This window comes from Schistocerca serialis, chromosome 3 (assembly GCF_023864345.2).
Source record: "Schistocerca serialis cubense isolate TAMUIC-IGC-003099 chromosome 3, iqSchSeri2.2, whole genome shotgun sequence".
Taxonomy (NCBI): domain Eukaryota; kingdom Metazoa; phylum Arthropoda; class Insecta; order Orthoptera; family Acrididae; genus Schistocerca; species Schistocerca serialis.
Genome location: NC_064640.1, coordinates 263,800,962 through 263,823,621, shown reverse-complemented (window position 1 = coordinate 263,823,621; position 22,660 = coordinate 263,800,962). Strand labels below are relative to the sequence as shown.

Sequence of the window (22,660 nt, the reverse complement as noted above, 5' to 3'; positions counted from 1 at the left end):
TGTTTTAGATATATTGCCTGTGAAGAGTTTGTAGTTCGTGTGCAAGCAAGCCACTTCCATTTAGCTATGGATATCTGTGGCAGGGGGTTCGCATCCTGCTACCTTTGTTTTCGCTACCTACTGTTAGTGAACACAACATCACTTTTCTTTCCCTTTTGTATACCTATTTTGCTGAATATTCCAAACATTTTGCACCACTTTGTATTATTGGATGCTTTTAGTAGGCCAACAAATATAATGTGTGCGTATTAATTTTTGATACATCTTGCTTCCATTATCAAGTGTAACACTAGCACTGCCTCTCTGGTGCTTTTATCTTTCCTAAATCCAAGCTGATCATCATTTAACTGATTCTCAATTTTCTTTCCCATTATTCTGTATATTATTCTGGTCAGCAACTTGAATGCAAGAGTTATCAAGATGACTGTGTGACTGTTCTCACATTTACCTGCCTTAGCTATCTTTGGGATTGTATAGATGATACGCTTCTGAAAATCTGATGGTTTGTCTCCAGTTTCATAGATTCTGTAAACTAACTTGAAAAATTCTTTAGTTGATACTTTCCCAATGATTTTAGTACGGCTGAAGGAATATCATTTACTTGTCAAACTCTTATATTAGATCTCCTGCATTCTCTAAATCAATACTTATTTATTTTCTGACAAGTTAGCGAACAGTTCCTCCCTTGTAGAGGCCTTCAATGCACCTTTTCCAACCATCTGTTCTCTCTTCTGCAATTAATGACGGAATTTGTTCTGCACTGTTAATGCTGATAGCTTTGTTTTCAAATTCTCTGAAAATTATTTTGACTTTCCTATATGCTGATCCTACCCTGCTGATAATCATTTCCTTCTAAATTTCTACATACTTTCCCTCTCCTACTGCAGGTGGCATGCATGTACCTTCTTCCAACTTAACCAACTTTAGGTGGACCTAAAGTTTAAAGTGTATTCCAAATCATGGTGGAACTAGGCATTTTTCACGTACATAAAACATTACCAGAGGTGAAAGAAGTAATGAGTTACAGAAAAAAATCAGAATATCAACTGGGGATTGAGTCTCTGGTTTTATAGTTAAACACTCACCAACTCACACACTTTGCGACATTGTAATCATTGGTGATTTAATCATACCTCCTGCTCAACACAAGTGTGAGTAATCTGAATGTGAACTTCACAAAGTTAACCTGATGAAATCCCATTGCATCCAAATATTATAATAATTTTACATAAAGCAATAATACTCTAGTGACCTTATGTGGTCCTTATGCTGGGAACCTAATTATGTAGCAGTTTTGGACATGTGTAAAGAACAGATACCATCTTCATATAGTTAAGGCTAACCAACCATTTACCTTCTTCTTCTGTGCTGGATGCACACACATTGTCCGAACTCTTACGGGACTCGGTAAGATTGTCTGCCGCGAGTAATGAGAGTAATGGGCAGGGGCACTACGAATGTAGTGTGTGGACATTAAGTTGGGAATGTGAGTCTCATGGGGAGCGTGCAAGGGATAAATACCTGCAGTCGCACTATCCTCTGTGCCCTCGGTGGCTCAGATGGATAGAGCATCTGCCCGGATATCCCGAGTTCGAGTCCCAGTTGGGGCACACATTTTCAACTGTCCCCGTTGATATATATCAATGCCTGTCGACAGCTTAGGGTCTTAATTTAATTATCATTTCATTTATGTTCATTGTTGTCTTCCTACTTTCACCAGTACACACGTCCTGGCAGTCAGGGTTGAATTTTTCCAATGCAAGAAGCAGACCGATCAGTCTTATCATGCCTGGACCACAACCCTCCACGTGTAATCTCCCCACGGAAAATTACCCTCTACCACGCAATAATTAATAATGGTCAACCAAATCATCCACATGTATTTACGTTTGAAAAGTATCTGATCAGATTTTCTAGTAATATATGCGCCGACAGCTCGTCGACGCCAAGGTATTTTTCTAGCACGTTTATTCTTTGGAACAACAGAGGTACAGAAATGTATGCTCCATGGTTATTATAGTGGGAAAAAGGAACAGCTTCGGAAGTATCGGTTGGAAGATTATCGGATTGCTAAAAGAGATTTATTTACTCGTCTTCGCGCTAAAGTGAGCTAGGAAGTTTGTGCCGCTAGCGTGATATATAAAGAGAAAGAAAACCCTGTAAAAGAAAATTACATGAGACTTGGAACCAACAGAAAACGGAACATGTACGAAAATGGATTCAATATACAATTTCCCTCAGAAATAAGGTTTGTGACCATTTTATTCTAGAGTGAATGACGAATGAGTTCTCTGTCTGAATCATTGATGATTGTCTGGGCCCTGTAATTAATTGGGAAGTTTCAGCTGTGACGAAGAGAGCCTGCAATTTCTGAGTTTTTTGAAATCGTCCAAAAAAGCCTTTGTCCACATCTGAAATTTTAGATCTGTCGTAAACTGAACGAATTGTTCAAACGATCGATTTTCCCAACTGAATGCAGCGCTTAATAATAATAACAAATGTAAAGATCTTTTCTAGCAAGCCAGCCACTGAATATTAAGACGGAGGGCTCCACCAGAGATTCTACTAGGCTGATTTCACGTAAATAATATAGTTAAACTGTACACAGATAAAGGACAGAGAGAGAGAGAGAGAGAGAGCGAATGAAATTCGAGAAATTACTCAGAATCCTCCATTAGCATAATTGTTTGTCTGTCTTTTCACGGATCAGCCTAATAAGAAAACACGAAGCCCTGACTTTATTGTACCGATTTATGTGTGAGGGTGAAAGAGCGATAAAGGCGACAGATACACTTCTGTACAGACAAAACATTACACCAAGTTAGCGGCAAGCTGCATTCATATAGACTTTCATCATTTACAGAGTAGAAATCATTATAATGGCCAATCCGTGACAGGACACGTTTTTGTACGTTGTTAAAATAATTTTGGTTTCTGTTTCATGTGAACTACGACGAGACAACTTAACTTGAAAAAGAGAAGAAATACTCGCAGCAAAGTTAGTCGGATCTACAAATAAAAGCAGCACGCTGGGCGCAGAAAAAAGGCCAGATCTATAATTTTTTATTAAAGCTTGCTAGTATTGAGGAAGTAGACGTAGATTGGAACATTTTCTAATTGTGTTCATGCTACATGTAGTTTGATTGATCTGCCCTAGTTGCATTTACCTGGATATACTATAAGAAAGTAGCCACAGAAGTATTCTTGTGTGAAGGGAGATATATACACCTTGACTGTAGAACATTTATATGGTTTTAACTAGGGCAATGTTTCAGATGAGTCAAACAGAGCAGAGCAACACGCAACAGCCTTCAGCTGTTAGCACTGATGATAATGATGGAGTAAGAAGTGTTGTAGAACCGATCGCTACAGATAGCGCAATAGAACGCCCTGTAGACACGGCTGGAGATGTAACAGCAGGTATGCAACATGGATTAGATCCATTAGTAATTATCATGAGACAGATGCAGATGATAACCGAGAGCATGAATAATATGAAAACCGACATTAACGCAAAACTAGCCTCAGTTACTGAAGGGCAAGAAAATCTGAAAATTGACATTAATGCGAAGTTAGCCTCAGTTACTGAGGGGCAAAATGATTTGAATACGAAGTTAGCCTCAGTTACGGAAGGTCAGGAGAATTTGAAAGCTGAGATTAAGCAGCAGTTACACGACAGTTTTTCCGAATTAGAGCAGCGGATAGAGGCGAAGACAAAGGAACTTAAAGATCAGGCCGAAGAGACGGAACGAAAATTAACTGCACAAATAGAATTGGTGAAAGCTCAATGTGAAGAATCTACTCACCGCGTACGTGTAGAAATGAAGGAGTATGTGGCGATTAAGATAGATACCGTACGCGAACAGATGGAAATGGTTCCGCAGTTAGTACAAAAGCAAGATGCCATGTCATGTGCAATTGCGCAACTTCCTGAATTGGCACGTACGCAGACGAACCTAAAGGAAAGTGTGGAACATCTGACAGAAGGTCAGGACGTTATAGACCACCAAATTAATGTATTAACGGGTAAATTATCCGAAATCACATTAGAAAACAAAAGGCTAATGTGTGAAAACGTTGAGCAAAATGTTAAAGCAGCATTCCAGAGTCTATGTGGCAACCAGGAAGAGAATTTGTTTGCGAAAGGACTTGAGGAAGTGCGACAGCAGTTAGGGGCTGATTTCGAGCATTGGAAACAAACGATAGCAGAGTCGATACGCGTTTCACAACAAGGCTCAGAACAAATGAATACAGGCCAGCAGCAGAAGTTGGCAGCGACTGTAGAGCCAGTTACTGCACATTCGCACACGATACCGACTTGTGTGAGTAACTCGAATATTAAATTGCCACGAGCTAGTTGTTCGCGTGAAGTTTTATCTGACGGAGATTACGAAAGCCTTTGCCATGCCGAAGAAAAAATGCTAAAGCATCGGCAATTTCAGATTTTTAACACTGACAAAAGGGGGGTCCATCCGATTGTTTTTATTCGAAGTTTTAGAGGAGTACTACCCAGAAATTGGTCAGAGTGGCAGAAGATCAGTTTCGTGACTGGGTATATACAAGGTTCGGGGGCGATCTGGGCCTCGGACATGACTTCTGTTTGCTCGACCTATGAAGATTTTGAGAAAGCGTTTTTAGCAAAATTCTGGTCAGAAGGGGTACAGGAACGCCTAAGGCAGGAGGTGCTCTACCCAGAGCCTTTCTCTTTTTCAAAAGGAAGCCTTAGGAAGTATTTTGAAAAATATATAAATAAAACTAGATATTGGGACAGACCTATGCCTTTGCCAGACATAATAAACATACTTAAGGCAAGACTACCAACTAGTATACGGAATCAATTAATTTACGGCAACGATAAAGACCTGGAGTCGTTCCTCACGACGTTAGATCATATAGACATTATAGAAGAGAACAACCAGAAAGCCCGTCACAACAGATTCCAATATAGGGAGATAGAACCTCCGCCAAATGGTAGGCAAGGGAACGCACAGAGATCGATAAATAGTGGAGAAACCCCTCAAAATCTCAATAATAATACCGGCAATAGTCTTGCGAGGGGCTATCCAAGGAACAACAGGAATGGGAAACGATACAATCCCGTAAGGGGGAACGAAAGGAATTTCAGACCGCAAGCCTGGAACAATAACAGTAATAGAAAGTGGAATCAACCGGGGGGGAATAGATTCAAATAACCAACATCAGTGGGGACGGACATCTACGAATCAACCGGTAATTACCGAAGTGACGGACGATGTCAACCACCAGGCGAATCAAAATCCAACAAACTTGTAAGGACCCACTCGTGCTCCGGAGGAGCGGTCAACAATTGGTTGAGGGGCAACAGGATATCTGTACCAATGCTAACGTATAATGATGGACGATTACTGGCAGATGAATTGACCGAGGACTTAGAACTCCAAGATGAGGATAAGGAACAGGTGGCAGTAGCCGAAGTGCAAGTCATTTTGTAGACTGTACCTCTAGAGGCGGTTTTGGACACAGCTGCAACTACAAATGTTATTTCGGAGGCTCTATTCAACAAGATCAGAAATATAAGATGAGTACCAATTTTTCCAGTTCAAAATTGCAGAATAATAGGCGCCGTTGGGGCTAGATCGGCTAATGTAAAAGTGCAGTCACTACTTAGTGTAGAAGTCGGAAATGTAGCAATATTAAGCACATTCCTTGTTGTGAAAAATTTGGTGGTAGACTGCATTATCGGACTCGACAGCCTACGTCAATACAGATGCAGAATAGATTTTAAAACAGGAAAAATTTGGTTAAATGTAAATAAACAAGAAATTGAGTTGGACTTGTTGAAAAGGGAAAGCCTTACCAGAAAATATAATAGTGGGATCAGTGTGCAAGTAATCAGGACTGCACAAAATTCTAAACAGCACGTAAATAATGAGTTCCAAGTCAAAGGAGATTTCGGTCAATTAGTGTATGAGAAGTTAAATGAATCCGACTGCATTATTGAAGAGCAGAAGAAGCAGCTCAAAGAATTATTATTAGTGTAGGAAAACGTGTTTGACGAAAGGCCAGGAGTTATTAAGGGATACATATGCCATCTCTACGTTAAGCCGCACGAAACGTATTGTAGAACTTTCTATCCTGTTCCCTGGAGGTTAAAGGCTCAAGTTCAAAAGGAAATAGATCGCATGTTGAAATGGGGTTTGATCGAACCCTCTACAAGCCCATACTGCTCCCCATTGTTGGTCGTGCCAAAAGCAAATGGAACTGTGAGACTGGTACTCGACGCCAGGGAAATAAATAAAATCATAATTCCAGTGAGAACACATCCGGAAAACATAGATGAACTGATACAACGGTTCCAGGATGTCCAATATTTGACGAGCATCGATTTGCGGAGTTCGTATTGGCAGGTCAAGCTGGATGAGTTATCAAGGAAATATACAGCTTTCATTTATGCCGGAAGAAGTTACCAATTTACTGTAGTTCCTTTCGGACTCAACATTAGTGCTGGAATCTTTATAGCAGCTCTAGATTATGCTCTAGGCCCAGAACTAAGAAGCAGGATAACAGTATTTGTTGATGATATGCTTATTGCATCGAAGATCTGGGAGGAGCATATTACCTTACTGAGTCGGGTGTTGGACGTGTTCAAAACCATGGGAATAACTGCTAACCTACAGAAATCCCATTTTGCACTAAACAGAATCAAGTTCCTGGGGCATATAGTTGACGCAAAGGGAATTTTACCGACCAAGGAGAAGCTAATTGCGATTAGTAAGTTTCCAACACCGAGAAATAGGAGGCAATTAAAAGGGTTTATGGGTCTTGCCTCATTTTTTAGAAGATTTATAACGAATCAGGCCATGAATGCAGCAGCTCTAAATAGTTTGTTGAAGAAGGATGTGCCCTGGCTCTGGACATTAGAGTGTCAAGAAGCATTCGAAGAGATAAAGAAGCAACTAGTAAATGCAACGCTTTTGTACCATCCGGACATGCAAGAGGAATTTTACTTGTCAACAGATTCGTCAAATGTGGGTCTTGGAGCGTGCCTTTTCCAAGTACGCAAGATAAATGGACAGCTTACCTTTTGTCCTATTGCGTTTGCTAGTCGTGTTTTGTCCAACTGTGTACGAACATACACGACGACAGAATTAGAAGCTCTTGCGGTCGTCTGGGGATTTAAAAAATTTCATTATTATTTATATGGGTCGAAGACTATCATATATTGCGATCACCAATCATTAACGTTTTTACAAACGTGTAAACTGTTACACCCCAGGCTGGCTAGATGGACACTCGCTCTGCAACAATACCAGTTTAAAATAGTACATGTCTCAGGGCAGCAAAACATTATTGCTGACGCTCTATCAAGGTCACCGTTGGGTTTAACAAAAGAGATTGAAGTAAATAATTCCTCAGAATTCCCTGTATTGCTGCTGCAGGAAAATCCATTTAAGGCGTACTACGTCAATTTGTGTGTGCATATGGCCCAGTTACAGAAAAAAGATGCTCAATGGGGAAGTGTCATTCAAAGGTTACAACAGCAACCTTCGGATCAGATGGCAAATTATTATAAGCTGGTAAATGGCGTATTATTTTTCCGCTGTGGAAGGCCAAACAAAGTCCGTTGGTGCGTTTGTATACCTGAGGCACAAATAGAGAAACTTGTATGGTTCACTCATTTAACCTGGGGACATTTCGGGGCGACAAAATGTGCAGACAAAATAAGTGGGTACTGTTATTTTCCCAACATAAAGCGCAGAGTGCATGAGATCTTAAAGAGATGCATAATCTGTCAAAAAACAAAGCCCGATTCAAAAGGGACTAAGCATCCATTATGCTCTATATTAGTACAAAAACCAAAAGAATTAATTTCGTGCGATCTGTGTGGACCGTTACCTACTTCAAGAGGTGGTGTTAAATATGTGTTGGCATTTCTCGATGTGTGTACGAAATACGTAAAGCTATACCCGATAAAGGCGGCTATAGCCAAAGTAATTGTATTAAGATTGATAAGGGATTATCTTCCACATGTTGGTACACCTAAGGCGATCATAACAGACAATGCTAAAATATTCACGGGACTCCGATGGAAGCAGACTTTGTGTCAAGTCGGTGTGAAACATATACTAACATCATTTTACCACCCACAAGGCAATTTGGTTGAGAGGATTTTTAGAGAATTCAATCGATTTATGAGGACGTATTGCCATAATAAGCAAACTGCGTGGGCAAATTATGTGGAAGAGTTTGAGCAGATATACAATAACATGCCCCACTCCTCAACTGGATATACACCTTGTGAATTGATGTTCGGAGCAAAAGAGGAAAACTTCTGGACTGACCATATCCCCAAAACTCAGGAAACTGAGATGCCTTGGGAAGAAAAAATAAGACAAGCTATCATAAATATGACGATATGACAAATTAATCAAAAGGGTACAGACATACCATGTCGGAGAGAAGGTACTAGTTAAACGACGTACCAAATCATCCGTAATAAAGAAAAGTATAAAGAAATGGGAGTTACTATATACTGGACCATACATTATCCTACACATTTTGAATCCGGGGGCTTATCTGTTAGCATACCCGGGATCGAACAAAATAAAAGGGTTATTTCCTCATAACAACTTAAAAAGATATAATGAAGAGTAGAAGATAGTGAAGAATGGTGTTCCGAGTGACAGAAATGAACGCTCGTAAAAAACATAACAATAGACTATGTGTGTAGTGATAGAAACCTTTAAATTGAAATAGTTAAGCAGTGACATAGAGTATAGAAATAGTGACTAACTATTATTATCGAGTGTTGTAAAGAAGATAGTGGAGATAGGCTTCACCTGTGGTTTGGGTGAACATAGAACTTTAGCATTGCTAATGTCATCAAGAATGATTAAGGATCTAACTGACCTTCAAGAAGAATGAAATGTTTCCCGCAAATGACGCTGAATAATCTAAAGAGGTTCGAGTGAAGATTCATATATAATCTCATGTGAACGCTTACATGTGTAAACGTGTGAAGGAATGAGTTGTGGTAGTGAATCGTGAGTGACAGTTAACGCCGCAAAGATAATTTCCCGCGCAAAACAGTTGACGTTGGCGCGAGAGTTAAAATCGATATAGACGATACAGATATGCTTTGTAAGAGACTCGCAACAAACACGAGGATAAACTGATTCATGTTGAACTCTAAAAGGAATAGGTGTTATAATTAGAAGTTAAGAGTTTTTAATTTATTAATGAATGATTAAAGAAAATAATATTCATAGATTCAGTAGTAATTTAATGGTTCGTGTTCGTTTGGGAATTTTGTGTGAAAAATCCATTTCCATATATGAGCATGGATGAACACCGTATGAATCAGAGAGTAATTGAAAGAAGCGAATCCGCATTCCTCAATGCTAATAACTTTTACATTTCAGCACTCAAGCGAAGAAATATATGTATTTAGAATAAAAAGTTTTGAGTATAGCTAAATTATATGACTTATCAAGGAAATATAGATGATGTCTTGGTATAAAATGAACTACACTTTCCATTATTCGATGATTTGAATCCAAAATCTATAGTAAGTTACATGAATCCTTTAAATTACGAAGAACAAATCAGTGATAGAAAATGTGTTAGAACTTTTGGACTTATAAGCACAAGGGGGGAGGCAAAGTCAGAAGGAGTATTCAAAAGGGAGTAAATCGGATGATGCTTTTGGCAACATCATTAGTTAATGGTTGAATTCCTTGAAGTACGTCGTAACAAAAAGGATCCATGAAGCCATAAGGATTTTGCTTTCAAAAAGGAGAATCTTGGACGGTGCAACCTAATCAGTTCTCTTACAGGAAGAGTTTTCCTTTTGGTCATTGCTAATTCTTTTGGAATGAATGTTGCATGTGAATTCGAGTATCCCTGTTCCTTCTACTCTTCCCATTGTGGGCCGCGTAGAAGATCAACTACAGAGGGGGCCGCGTAGAAGACCGACTACAAATGTGGACGTCGGGGACATGCAAGACCCGGGGGAGTTTAGCACCGCAAGATATTGTACCAGGAGCAAGATTGTAAAACGAGAATTCACGTTATTTATTGTAAAACGTTTTTTTTTTGCTAGAGGCACAAACCACTCTTCTCCAAATCGTGATACAAATTGATCCCGGTCTTTCCTTTAGAGATCTATTTCAAAATTATATTTTTTTTTTCTTCTACAGACTTTCCTATCTTCTATGTATCGTAGGCTGGGGGTCTAGGCTTAAGAGGTTTTCCAAGGTTTCCCTGCTTAAGAAAGTTCCCGAATGGGTAGACCCTGACATCAGTTCATGAAAGATCATCTTCCTTGGTTGTGCACAGCAAATATAACACCTAGATGCACGTAAAAGCAATACAGCCGCGGTACCGGTCTCTTCATTTCTTCTGTCTTCAACATTTCTTTTCTTCGTCTGTCTCAAATATAATATTCTTTTTCAGTCGGAGGACTGACAATCATCACTTCCGGGTTATCCACGCTAATAGATAGCTCACGAAGTGTGTTCGGTGAATCAAAATTGAGCTCACAAACTTCGCTCGCTGCGAGGGGCATTGTAATCTCCCCACGGAAAATTACCCTCTACCACGCAATAATTAATAATGGTCAACCAAATCATCCACATGTATTTACGTTTGAAAAGTATCTGATCAGATTTTCTAGTAATATATGCGCCGACAGCTCGTCGATGCCAAGGTATTTTTCTAGCACGTTTATTCTTTGCAACAACAGAGGTACAGAAATGTATGCTCCATGGTTATTATAGTGGGAAAAAGGAACAGCTTCGGAAGTATCGGTTGGAAGATTATCGGATTGCTAAAAGAGATTTATTTACTCGTCTTCGCGCTAAAGCGAGATAGGAAGTTTGTGCCGCTAGCGTGATATATAAAGAGAAAGAAAATCCTGTAAAAGAAAATTACATGAGACTTGGAACCAACAGAAAATGGAACATGTACGAAAATGGATTCAATATACAATTTCCCTCAGAAATAAGGTTTGTGACCATTTTATTCTAGAGTGAATGACGAATGAGTTCTCTGTCTGAATCATTGATGATTGTCTGGGCCCTGTAATTAATTGGGAAGTTTCAGCTGTGACAAAGAGAGCCTGCAATTTCTGAGTTTTTTGAAATCGTCCAAAAAGGCTTTGTCCACATCTGAAATTTTAGATCTGTCGTAAACTGAACGAATTGTTCAAACGATCGATTTTCCCAACTGAATGCAGCGCTTAATAATAATAACAAATGTAAAGATCTTTTCTAGCAAGCCAGCCGCTGAATATTAAGACGAAGGGCTCCACCAGAGATTCTACTAGGCTGATTTCACGTAAATAATATAGTTAAACTGTACACAGATAAAGGACAGAGAGAGAGAGAGAGAGAGAGAGAGAGAGAGAGAGAGAGAGAGCGAATGAAATTCGAGAAATTACTCAGAATCCTCCATTAGCATAATTGTTTGTCTGTCTTTTCACAGATCAGCCTAATAAGAAAACACGAAGCCCTGACTTTATTGTACCAATTTATGTGTGAGGGTGAAAGAGCGATAAAGGCGACAGATACACTTCTGTACAGACAAAACATTACACCAAGTTAGCGGCAAGCTGCATTCATATAGACTTTCATCATTTACAGAGTAGAATTCATTATACACGGCCTTAGTCACAAGTGCCATTTGGTCACAGCCAACTCAAAAAAATCATATGCGGGCATCATGGTCTTCGATATTATAATCCACTCTGCCCCGGATAAGGAAGTCCAACAACAGGCCCTCCAATTAGAGAACCGCTCCTTCAATGAGGTATTGTCAATTGCCCAGTCGTATGATGTGTCACATGCTGCTGGTCAGAAGCTGGAAGCCTGATACAATGTCATGGGAGTAGAGGATGGCTCGGCTGTCTCTGCTGTATCCGGGTAGGACAACCTAGCAGTGGTGCAAGACGGCCAATCCAACGGCTTCCACACATCTTATAAACAGTGTTCCTGCCATCATTCCCTGTTTGTTCCAGTCATCATTCCCTGTTGCTGTCTTGTGTGTCTCATTACTCCTAACATGACAGATCAGAGTGACCCTAGCATTGGGCTGTATGTCATAACTGTCAGAAAAAAGGCCACACCACGGTAATCTGCCACTCAACTGCATAGAATGCAGCATGAGTGACCATGGATATGGAAGGTCATCGTCAGGGCTAGTTCCCGATCAGGATTCCAACAAGCTTTTTATTGGCGTTTTGGTTCTATCACGACAGATACAACTGCATGTAAACACCAACATGGCAGTTTCCTTGCTTAATGCCCAAACATATGCAGATATCAGCTCTCCACTGCTATTGCTGGTAAACAGGTGCCCTGGGGTATGGTAAACAGAAAATGTCCTTTCTTGGTCAATTCATGGTTGAAGTTGCCTATAAATCAATGACTTGGTCTATTATCTCTACTATTGTCCATGACGCTACTTCAGCAAACCTTTTTGGGTTTGATACCTTTCAGGCTTTTGGCTTTTCAGTCACAGACTCCATACAGTTGGTTTCCATCAAAGTGCCCAATCAATCATTGGAATCTCTGTGCTCACAATTTCCACATATCTTTGTGGAAGGCCTAGGGCGTGTGATAGACTTTCAAGCGCAACTAACCTTGAAGCACTTGGCTCATTGTAGATATTTTCATGTTAGGCAGATTCCTATAGCCTATGTTCCCAAGTCAAGGAGGAGCTGGACCGACTTGCCTCTCTCAGGGCTGTGGTTTCCATTTCCTCTAATGAATGGGCCACATCCCTCTGTTAAATTTCGACTCTGCGGCAGTTTTAAGGTAACTGTGAATTCACAATTTGTGTTGGACACGTACCCACCACCACATCTGTATGAAGTGCTCACATGCTTAGCAATGGCCGGGCCAATTCTTCTCCAAACTTGATCTTTCCGAAGCATATCACTGGTTCCCCTTGGATGAGGATCCAAGTGTATCACAGTTCTTAATAGACCTGTTGGCCTATATCAATACCAACGGTTGATGTTTGGTGTGACAAGTGCCCCCACAATTTTTCAGCACCATCTGGAACAGGTCATGTCTACTATTCCACACTGTTCCAACTATCTGGATGACACTGTTATTACCGGACATACTACAAGCAACCACCTGTACAATCTCTGGTCCTGTTTTATAAATCTCGGGCCATGAGTCTGAATTAAAATCGGCCGAAGTCCAATTTTTTCCAACCATCTCTTGAGTACCTGGCCCACAGCATCTTGTGGCAGGGTATCCGAACCATGGAGAGTCTTGTCAGGACCATTACGCACATGCCATGCCCCTCGTCGCTGCAGGAACTGCAGGTTTCTGTGGGCAAAATTGCCTATTACCACCAGTTGATGCCTGGGACATCTACCATTGCATGCCCTCTCTACCTCCTTCTCTGCAACGGTGCTTCCTTTGTCTGGTCTCCAGCGTGCCACCAAGTTTTCACCATGCTGAAGAAACGCCTCAGGTCGGCACCATGTCTAACTACATTTCATCCCCACAAACCGTTAGTTTTGGCTACAGATGCCTTTCAGTATGGCATGGGGGCAGTCCTCACTCATCACAATGCAGACGGTGCAGAGCAGCCAGAAGGAAAGAAGAAAGATTGGGTTCAATGTCCCATCAACATCGAGATTGTTAGAGATAGAGCACAAACTCAGATTGCATCAAGGATGGAGAAGAAAATTGGCCATGTCCTTTCAAAGGAACAACCCTAGCATTTGCCTGGAGTGATTTAGGGAAATCATAGAAAACCTAAATCTAGATGGCCAGACACAGGTTTGAACCATCATCCTTCCGAATGAGAGTCCAGTGTTCTAACCACTGTGCCACCTCACTCGGCTGGAGCAGTCACTCGTGTTGCATCCAAAACTTTCAGTCCAGCACAGGTCCACTACCATCAAGTTGAGGGGGAGACTCTCACCATTGTGTATGTGGTCAATGCCAACTAATTACAAACTACAAGCCATTAATTTCATTATTTAGTCCGTCTGCCTGGGTCCCTGATAAGGTGGCCCACAGGTTGCAGCAGTAGACCTTGTTCCTTTCCAAATATGACTATGACATTCATTTTCGCCCCACTGGGTGCAATACCAACGCAAATAGCTTATCTGGGCTGCCCGTTGGCCCAGATGCCAAGTTTGATCAAGTGGAGCTCATATGTTTTCATTTGGATATCTCCTCCCGCCAAGTGATAGATGGGTTCCCGATCACTAGTGTCCAAGTTGCCAAGGCATCTGACCCTGCCCTAATGCAGGTAGTCCACCTTGTCCAGCAGCATTGGTCTTCTTGACCTCCAGGCCGTGCTTCCGATCTGCTCCGTAATTACTTTGTCTTGCACCACCGTCTCTTGGTCATTGAAGGGGTCATCCTCCTCCTCTCCATGGATGACACAGCTCCCAGGTTGGTCATTCCCGGGAGTTTATAACAGGAGGTCTTACAGCAGTTACATGAGGGTCACTGAGATGTTTCCCCCACCAGTCATGGCTTGCAGACATGAGTCCTGGCCTGGCACTGACCAAGAGTTGGAACATTTGATTACTGTGTATCCCCAGTGTGCTAATCAACATGAGACTCCCAAGGCCTCATTCTCCCCATAGCCTCCAGTAACCAAGCCTTGGGAATGCATCCATGTGGTTTTTGCAGGTCCGTTTCTGAATGTGCTTTGGCTGTTTGTCACTGATACATTTTTGCATTTTCTGTACATGGTCCGGTGCTCCTCAGCCACTACCAAAGTCAGTATTCAGGCTTTCTAAAAATTTTTTTTGTTTTTCAAGATCTCATAGTTACTCTCATTGTAGATGTTAGAACAATCAGAGACTACCACTTGTGGATGCATGCATAGCATCTGTTCCATGCATTCTACCAGCCAGCCGACAACTTACAGTAAATGTAATGCCATCCTGGGTCCAGGAGCATGGGACAGAGGCTGGTCGATGAAATGTAATGATACTATACCAACAGCCATTATATTGATATTGTTTTACTAGGCAACCAGTTTTGACGTTCCTATCACGTCATCTTCAGGCGTATCACATGTATGACACCAAGCACCATTTGTGCATGTATAAGACAAGGCACCAATACCCGTATCTGGTTCCACAGATATCTGAACTTCATGAGCACATGTGCTCTTCACACATGTGCCAGCTCATGAAATTTGGATATCTACAAAACCACTGAGCAAGGTGGTGCAGTGGTTAGCATACTGGTCTTGCATTCGGGAAGACAACAGTTCAAACCCACATCCGGTCATCCAGATTCAGGTTTCCTGTGATTTCCCTAAATCACTTCAGGCAAATGCTGGGATTGTTCCTTTGAAAGGGCATGGCCAATTTCCTTCCCCCCTCCGATGGGACCAATGACCTCACTGTTTGGTCCCCTGCCCCAAATTGACCACCAAAGTAACAGAACCAGATACGAGTATTGGTGCCTTGTCTTATAAATGCACAAGTGGAACTGGGTGTCACTCATGCAACAGGCCTGAAGATGACGTGATTGGGATGTTGAAACTGATTGCCTAGTAATACAATATCAATATAATGGCTGTTGGTACGGTATTATTACATGATAACTTACAGAGTTGTTCCTGGCCAGGCTCCCCCTCAGTTACTTGTTGACATTCTGACAAGGATTATTGGACTAGTAGTGTAGCCACTCTACGGCAAACAAGTTTTTTCTTGATTTAATAAAGTGTTGTGTCCATCACTGTTTGTGTGTTCTTTTACAAAAAAGTCAATTAATGAGCCTTAAGACAATTGGCCACAAAATAATGATTTAGTGCTAAAAATGAAGAACTTGAGCAAGTACCTCATGTAAAATTTCTGGGTCTCCACCTCAATGATAAGTTAACATGGAAGAGCACATCAATAGTATAAGTAGTAAATTAAATTCAGGTTGCTATGCACTATGGAAGTTAGCCAAACTGTCAGTATCAAAGTCCTCTAAATGTTTTACTTAGTATGCTTTGAATCCATAGTGTTACATGGAATAATACTAAGGGGAAGCTCTGTAAATAAGAAGAAGGTACTCATCAATACAGAAAAGAAACTGTTGGAAACTGAGAACAATCCAACAGAGGACAATGAGAAAAGTGTAACATATATAGGGATGTACTTATTCAATAGCCTTCCAAAACCATTAATGTGTTGAAGCACACGGCCAGAGAAATGCTGGAGAAGAATCCATTTAATTCCTTACATGAAATTATTGATTATTAAAAGGAACATCCTAAAATATGACACATGTCAAAGATAGAAAACAGCAGTATCATTCAATTTTGATAAACATTGTGTGTGTGTGTGTGTGTGTGTGTGTGTGTGTGTGTGTGTGTGTGTAAATTTAAAGATAAGTCACATACTGTAAAATATCGTAACATATTATGCTGTAATCTCTCTATAAATAAACTAAACTGAAGAGTACACTATTTAATTGTCATTGTATAACCAAATGTCAAGGTCTGTAAGTAATGATACAACACGTATCAACTGAAATCGCTGAATAAATAAATACATAAATAAATAATGCCCACAAAAGGCAATGTTTTGGGACAGTAATCTGATGGTCCTGGTTTATATCTTAATAGGTGTCACACCATTCTTTGGCCCTTCAGCACTGTGTATGTGAAAACTGAACTGCAAATATTTTTGGATGGAACAAAGGCAGCAAAAGACAGATTTGTACAACAACCATGATCATAAAGACTAAGACACTAAGGTGGTAAAGTTAAGTGACTGTAGGAAGACATAAACAAAATTTCTAGCTGCTGTCATGAATGGCAGCTAGCACTAAATATAAGTTAATGTGGATGAGTAGGAAAAACAAACCCATAATGTTCGCATACAGCAGTAGTAGTCTCCTGCTTGACACAGTCACATCATTTAAATTTAGTACCTTGCATAACGTTGCAAGATGATATGAAATAGTACAAAAGACGAATGTTTGACTTCAGTTTATTGGGATAATTCTAGTAAAGTGTGGTTCTTCTGAAAAGGAGACCGCATATAGGATGCTTGTGCAACCTACTCTTGAGTACTGCTTCAGTGTTTGGAATCCGTACCAGGTCGGATTAAAGGAAGACAGCGAGCTGTTGTTACAGGTAGGTTTGAACAATACACAAGTGTTACAAAGATGCTTCAGGAACTCAAATGGGAATTCCTGGAGGGAAGGCACCATTCTTTCTGAGGAATACTACTGAGAAAATTTAGAGAACCGGCATTTGAAACTGACTGCAGAATAATTCTGCTGACTCCAACATTAATTGCACATGAGGACCATGAAGATATGATATGAGAAATTACAGCTTATATGGAGGCATACAGACAGTCATTTTTCCCTCATTCTATTTGCGAGTAGAACAGGAAAGGAAATGACTAGTAGTGGTACAGGGTATCCTCCACCATGCACCATACAGTGGATTGCAGAGTACTGATGTAGATGTAGATGTAGTAAGGACAACTGGCCAACCTCTAACACTAACACGGCCAAATCCATAAATTAACATGCTGACCCTGTGAACATATGGGATAAAGGCCAGGTAAAAGAATAAGAAGAAGGGCATGCATGTTATTTCACTGTAATATTGTAGTCTGTACTTCAAAATATTGCACACATGCAACAACACAGGATCTGCAAGGAAGATTTTTACCACCAAGCATGAAAAATAATATATACATCACAGATAAAAGTATGCAAAACATTTTGTCTCTTTCTTTGCAATCAACTTTAAATCATGGATCCAAAAATATCTTTTAGGCTCTTCCTTCTCAATCATTTTTATACACACTCCTTGGTCATTTATTTTAATTTTTCTTCTAACTAAAACGTCTCTGTCTTTCTTCCAAGTTCTACAGGGAATCACCTGATGAGCTTTCTGCTGAAAGTGACTGTTCCATTTAGAAACAATTTATATGGCAAGCATTTTTCACATGTCCCATATGTTCCCTCTTCCCTAACTCCATTTGCATTCATTCCTACCTCTACTTTGATGCTGAGAATCAGAGTTACAGGCAAAAATAGGGCATAATTCCTTCACAATTCATGAAAATTTTGCTACTTGCTGCTATTTTCCGGTGTGGAAAGTCACTTAAAAAGGCTCCATTACACTTTCAATTTTATACTGCTTTAGATTCTCATAAAAGTTGGAAATCTACAAATAACACAATTATTACACATTATAAAATGTTATAGTAACCACTTACCACCAGTCACATTTGTGCCAGATGGGACACCTTCAGACACAGCAGTATTTTTGATGGGAGGCGGTGAAGGTAGTAACAGAGGGTTTAAATCCAAATATACTTTTCCAATTGCATCATTAGCAGAGTAAGTGTCATGATCCATTAACCGAATCTGGAGAGGTTCATCCTGCAACTCTGAATCATCCACCTATAAAAAAGAAGTGTCAGGAAACTAATGAATATGAAGTGTCACTTCCATTAACTGGAACTGGAGAGGTTCATTCTGCAACTCTGAGTCATCCAACTACATAAAACAAAAGTATTTCATGGAACTAATGAACGAACAACAATTACAATTTTTTGCTTCTTTCCATTTGTTTCTCCTTTGCTTTCATTCTGTTTACTCAAACAGATCCACCAAGTCCCCCCCCCCCCCCTCCCCTCCCCACGTTTCCAACAGTACACAGTGAACCTACCTGGTGGTGGGCTGATCTTAAACAGACAATGGATTTTTTGTCTGTATACATGACATAAAAACTGAGGTTCTCATGTAAAATATTATGACAGACAGACCTAAAAATATCATTTGTAATGCTTTCTCTCGTAAACTGAATCAAATTTAATACAATTCTGGACCTCATGTGAAGGAAAGGTGACTTCTTGCCCCAAATTTGGCATAATACATTAACAAAAGCCACACCCATTTCTACATTATTTGAACAAATACCAAATGGCCATAGGCAATTATTGAAAAGTCATTCCATGGGAGGGTGAGCAATGGTGCGGTATACAGGCGCATGGAATATGGAATATATTCTGTACAGCTGTTATACCACAAGGCGTTCTGCCTGACGTGAAGCGGCAATTCACTAGCCTTGCTGCAAGTGCAGGAATGTGGCTCCTCCTTAATCTCTCTGTGGCCAGCCTGATTCCTTCGCGGTGGCCTATGCCCCATCTCTCTTGGTAGAATACTCACCATGCATCCATAATCAACATGGGAGTACATAACAACACTATAAAACTAGAGCAGCCACACTCAGTCTGCAACCCATGTCCCAAGGGTTGTGCAGTTTAACATATTAATCCCGTGCAAGACTCCTCACCTCCACATAACTACTGCAACCTACATCTATCTGAATCTGCTTAATACATACAAGTCTTGGTCTCCCTCTACAATTTTCTACCCATCGCACTTCCCTCCATTACCAACAGTACCTTAATGCCTCACAATCCTTTCAACTTATCCCTTCTTTTAGTCAAGTTGTATAATAAATTAATTTTCTCCTCAATTCTATTCTATATCACCTCATTAGTTATCCAGTCTTCTCATATAATATTCAGAATTTTTCTGTAGACCCAAATTTCATCCAAAATGTCTTCCTAACATTTAAGTTTACATTAAATGTTGACAAATTTATCTTTTCCAGAAATGCTTTTCTTACTACTGCCAGTCTGAATTTTATACCATTTCTACTTCAGCCATCATCAATTATTTTACTTTCTGTGTCTTGTTTCTTAATCCTATTCCCTTACCATCATCTCTCACTTAATTAAACTACACACCTCACTTTAAATGTGTTGGTGTTCCTCTGATCATCTCTTTTCAAGAACTAAATATCTCATTTAGTTGATCTTCCAAGTCCTTTGTTGACTGACAGAATTTCGTCACTGGCAAACCTCAAGGTTTTTATTTCTTCTCCTTGAACTTCAATTTCTTTTCAAAATTTCTCTTTAGTGCTTGCTCAACATAAAGATAGAATAGAATGTGCTACATAGTCTACAACCCTGTCTCACTTCCTGTTCAACTGCTGCCTCCCTCTCATGCTCTTTGATTCTCATAACTGGAGTTTGGTTTCTGTACAAGTTGTAGACAACATTTTGTTCTCAGTATTTTAAGCCTGATTAGTTCAGGGTTTAAGATAGTGTATTCCAGTCAACATTATTAAGTCTTTTCTAATTCAACAAATGCTATACATGCTGGTTTGCCTTTCTTCAGTCTGCCTTATAAGTCGTAGGTTCAGTAATGCTTCAAGTGTCCCTACACTTCTTCAGAACCCAAATTGATCTTACCTTAGGTCAGCTCCTACTTGTTGTTCCATTCTTCAGTAGATAATTTGTGTCAGTGTAATTACAGTTAAGTGTCGCTACTTCATGTTTCATTAAAACAGTGCTTTATAATCAGCATGTAAACTCCAACATCCCATCTACGTGAGGGTGTCTAATTACCATATGTATTTCATACCTGGGATCAGGTGATAGGATGATGATATGGGCTTATAAGAATGTAACCAGAGGATGAATGGTAAGAAGCAACACTGTCTTAAAGTGACAACCATGACATACCAACGAAGAACTGTGGCTGAAAGCAACAGTTGCTACACATTATGACCATAATCATTCATCATTGATAGGGTTGTGTTTTGTGGTGCAATTGAGTGACAGATAACGATAATTGAAGGATAAATTGTCACAATCACATAACTAACTTGAATGAACAGTGTTGGTGAATATTATGTAGCCATGGGAATCATGGCTTATGTAAAAGAAAATGTACGAGTACACAGTGAACAGGGCATCCAGAAAAGGGATGTTGTGAAATTTACATTAGAATAAGTGATGGGCAGTCTGTAAGCTCAACACAATACACAGAAACACAGTGAGCAGGGGCAAAATGAGAAGTACAGGAGGATAGAAAGCTTTGAAGGCCTAACAGAAACAGCATGAAATACAAAAGTGGGACATAGAAATGCTGAAAAATGGATTAGAACTGAAGATGGAAAAATTTGCCAGAACATGTAAAGAGTAAGTCAAATACATCTCACAAAATGGAATTTGCTGGAATAACAACAACAAAGATTCCAGAAGAGTGCAAATGCCTTGTCAACTCAAGAGTGTCAACAGGTGACATCTGGAAGGAAAAATCAAAGAACAACATAATTCTGTCTCAAGTGGATGCTGAATCAGACAATTTCAGGTGTCAATTTGTTGAAAACACTACAGAAAGGAAGTGCAAGGATCCCGCAGATACTTCAACGAGACAAATGATAGATGCAGAGCAAGGAATTCACATCATACAGTGGAAATTACATATAAGAATTCTCTACGTCACAGTTATAGCAGAACTGCATCCATCAAATGGGCTTTTAGAGCTGTGTAAAGATGTGTTAGAAGAAATATGAGTTAGAAGAAATGTCATGCAGCAATGACAAACACGAAAAGGCAAGTACAGATGGAAAGTTACCTTAATGTGCAACAGTTCCAGCATTTAAATCCATGCAATAGCCTGCATCAAGTAGCTTCTGTGAAACATGTTCATAGTGCCCGCAAGAATTTACAGACTGACACAGTTGTGTGGGTCACCACAACTGCAGAAGATTGTGATGACCAGTAAAAAATCCAAGATATTTTCTTACAGCTGTACTGGCTGTAAAACACACAACCAATCTGTTCCAAGATGTCGATGGAAGTAGTAAAGAGACAAAATATAAGAAACAAAACAAGAAGTAAGATAAATAGAAGAAAAGGAAAAACATAAAAGAAGAAAGGTAAAAGGAAGATGAAGTAAGGTACAGAAGAAGTGAAAGCAGAAACAGGAGGAAGATACATCTACATCCAAATCTACATGATTACTCTGCAATTCACATTTAAGTGCTTGGCAGTGGGTTCATCGAACCACAATCATTCTATCTCCCTACCATTCCACTCCCGAACAGCGCGCGGGAAAAACGAACACCTCAACTTTTCTGTTTGAGCTCTGATTTCTCTTATTTTATTTTGATGATCATTCCTACCTATGTAGGTTGGGCTCAACAAAATATTTTCGCATTCAGAAGAGAAAGTTGGTGACTGAAATTTCGTAAACAGATCTCGCAGCGACGAAAAACGTCTTTGCTTTAATGACTTCCATCACAACTCACGTATCATATCTGCCACACTCTCTCCCCTATTACGTGATAATACAAAACGAGCTGCCCTTTTATGCACCCTTTCAATATCCTCTGTCAATCCCACCTGGTAAGGTTCCCACACCGCGCTGCAATATTCTAACAGAGGACGAACGAGTGTAATGTAAGCTGTCTCTTTAGTGGACTTGTTGCATCTTCTAAGTGTCCTGCCAATGACACGCAACCTTTGGCTCACCTCCCCCACAATATTATCTATGTGGTCTTTCCAACTGAAGTTGTTCGTAATTTTTACACCCAGGTACTTAGTTGAATTGACAGCCTTGAGAATTGTACTATTTATCGAGTAATTGAATTCCAACAGATTTCTTTTGGAACTTATGTGGATCACCTCACACTTTTCATTATTTAGCGTCAACTGCCATCTGCCACACCATACAGCAATCTTTTCTAAATCGCTCTGCAACTTATACTAGTCTTCGGATGACCTTACTAGATGGTAAATTACAGCATCATCTGCGAACAACCTAAGAGAACTGCTCAGATTGTCACCCAGGTCATTTATATAGATCAGGAACAG

At 40.0% G+C, this 22,660-nt stretch overlaps 1 protein-coding gene across 2 annotated transcripts in view; it reads right to left on the bottom strand.

Moving 5' to 3' along the window:
* Positions 1-22,660, bottom strand: part of LOC126470038 (C2 domain-containing protein 5) — a 238,690-nt gene that overhangs the window by 136,017 nt on the left and 80,013 nt on the right. For both annotated transcript variants that reach the window (XM_050097533.1, XM_050097534.1), the window contains one exon: positions 18,200-18,386. In XM_050097533.1, coding sequence (XP_049953490.1) covers positions 18,200-18,386 — 187 coding nt within the window. The remainder of the gene's footprint in view (positions 1-18,199; positions 18,387-22,660) is intronic.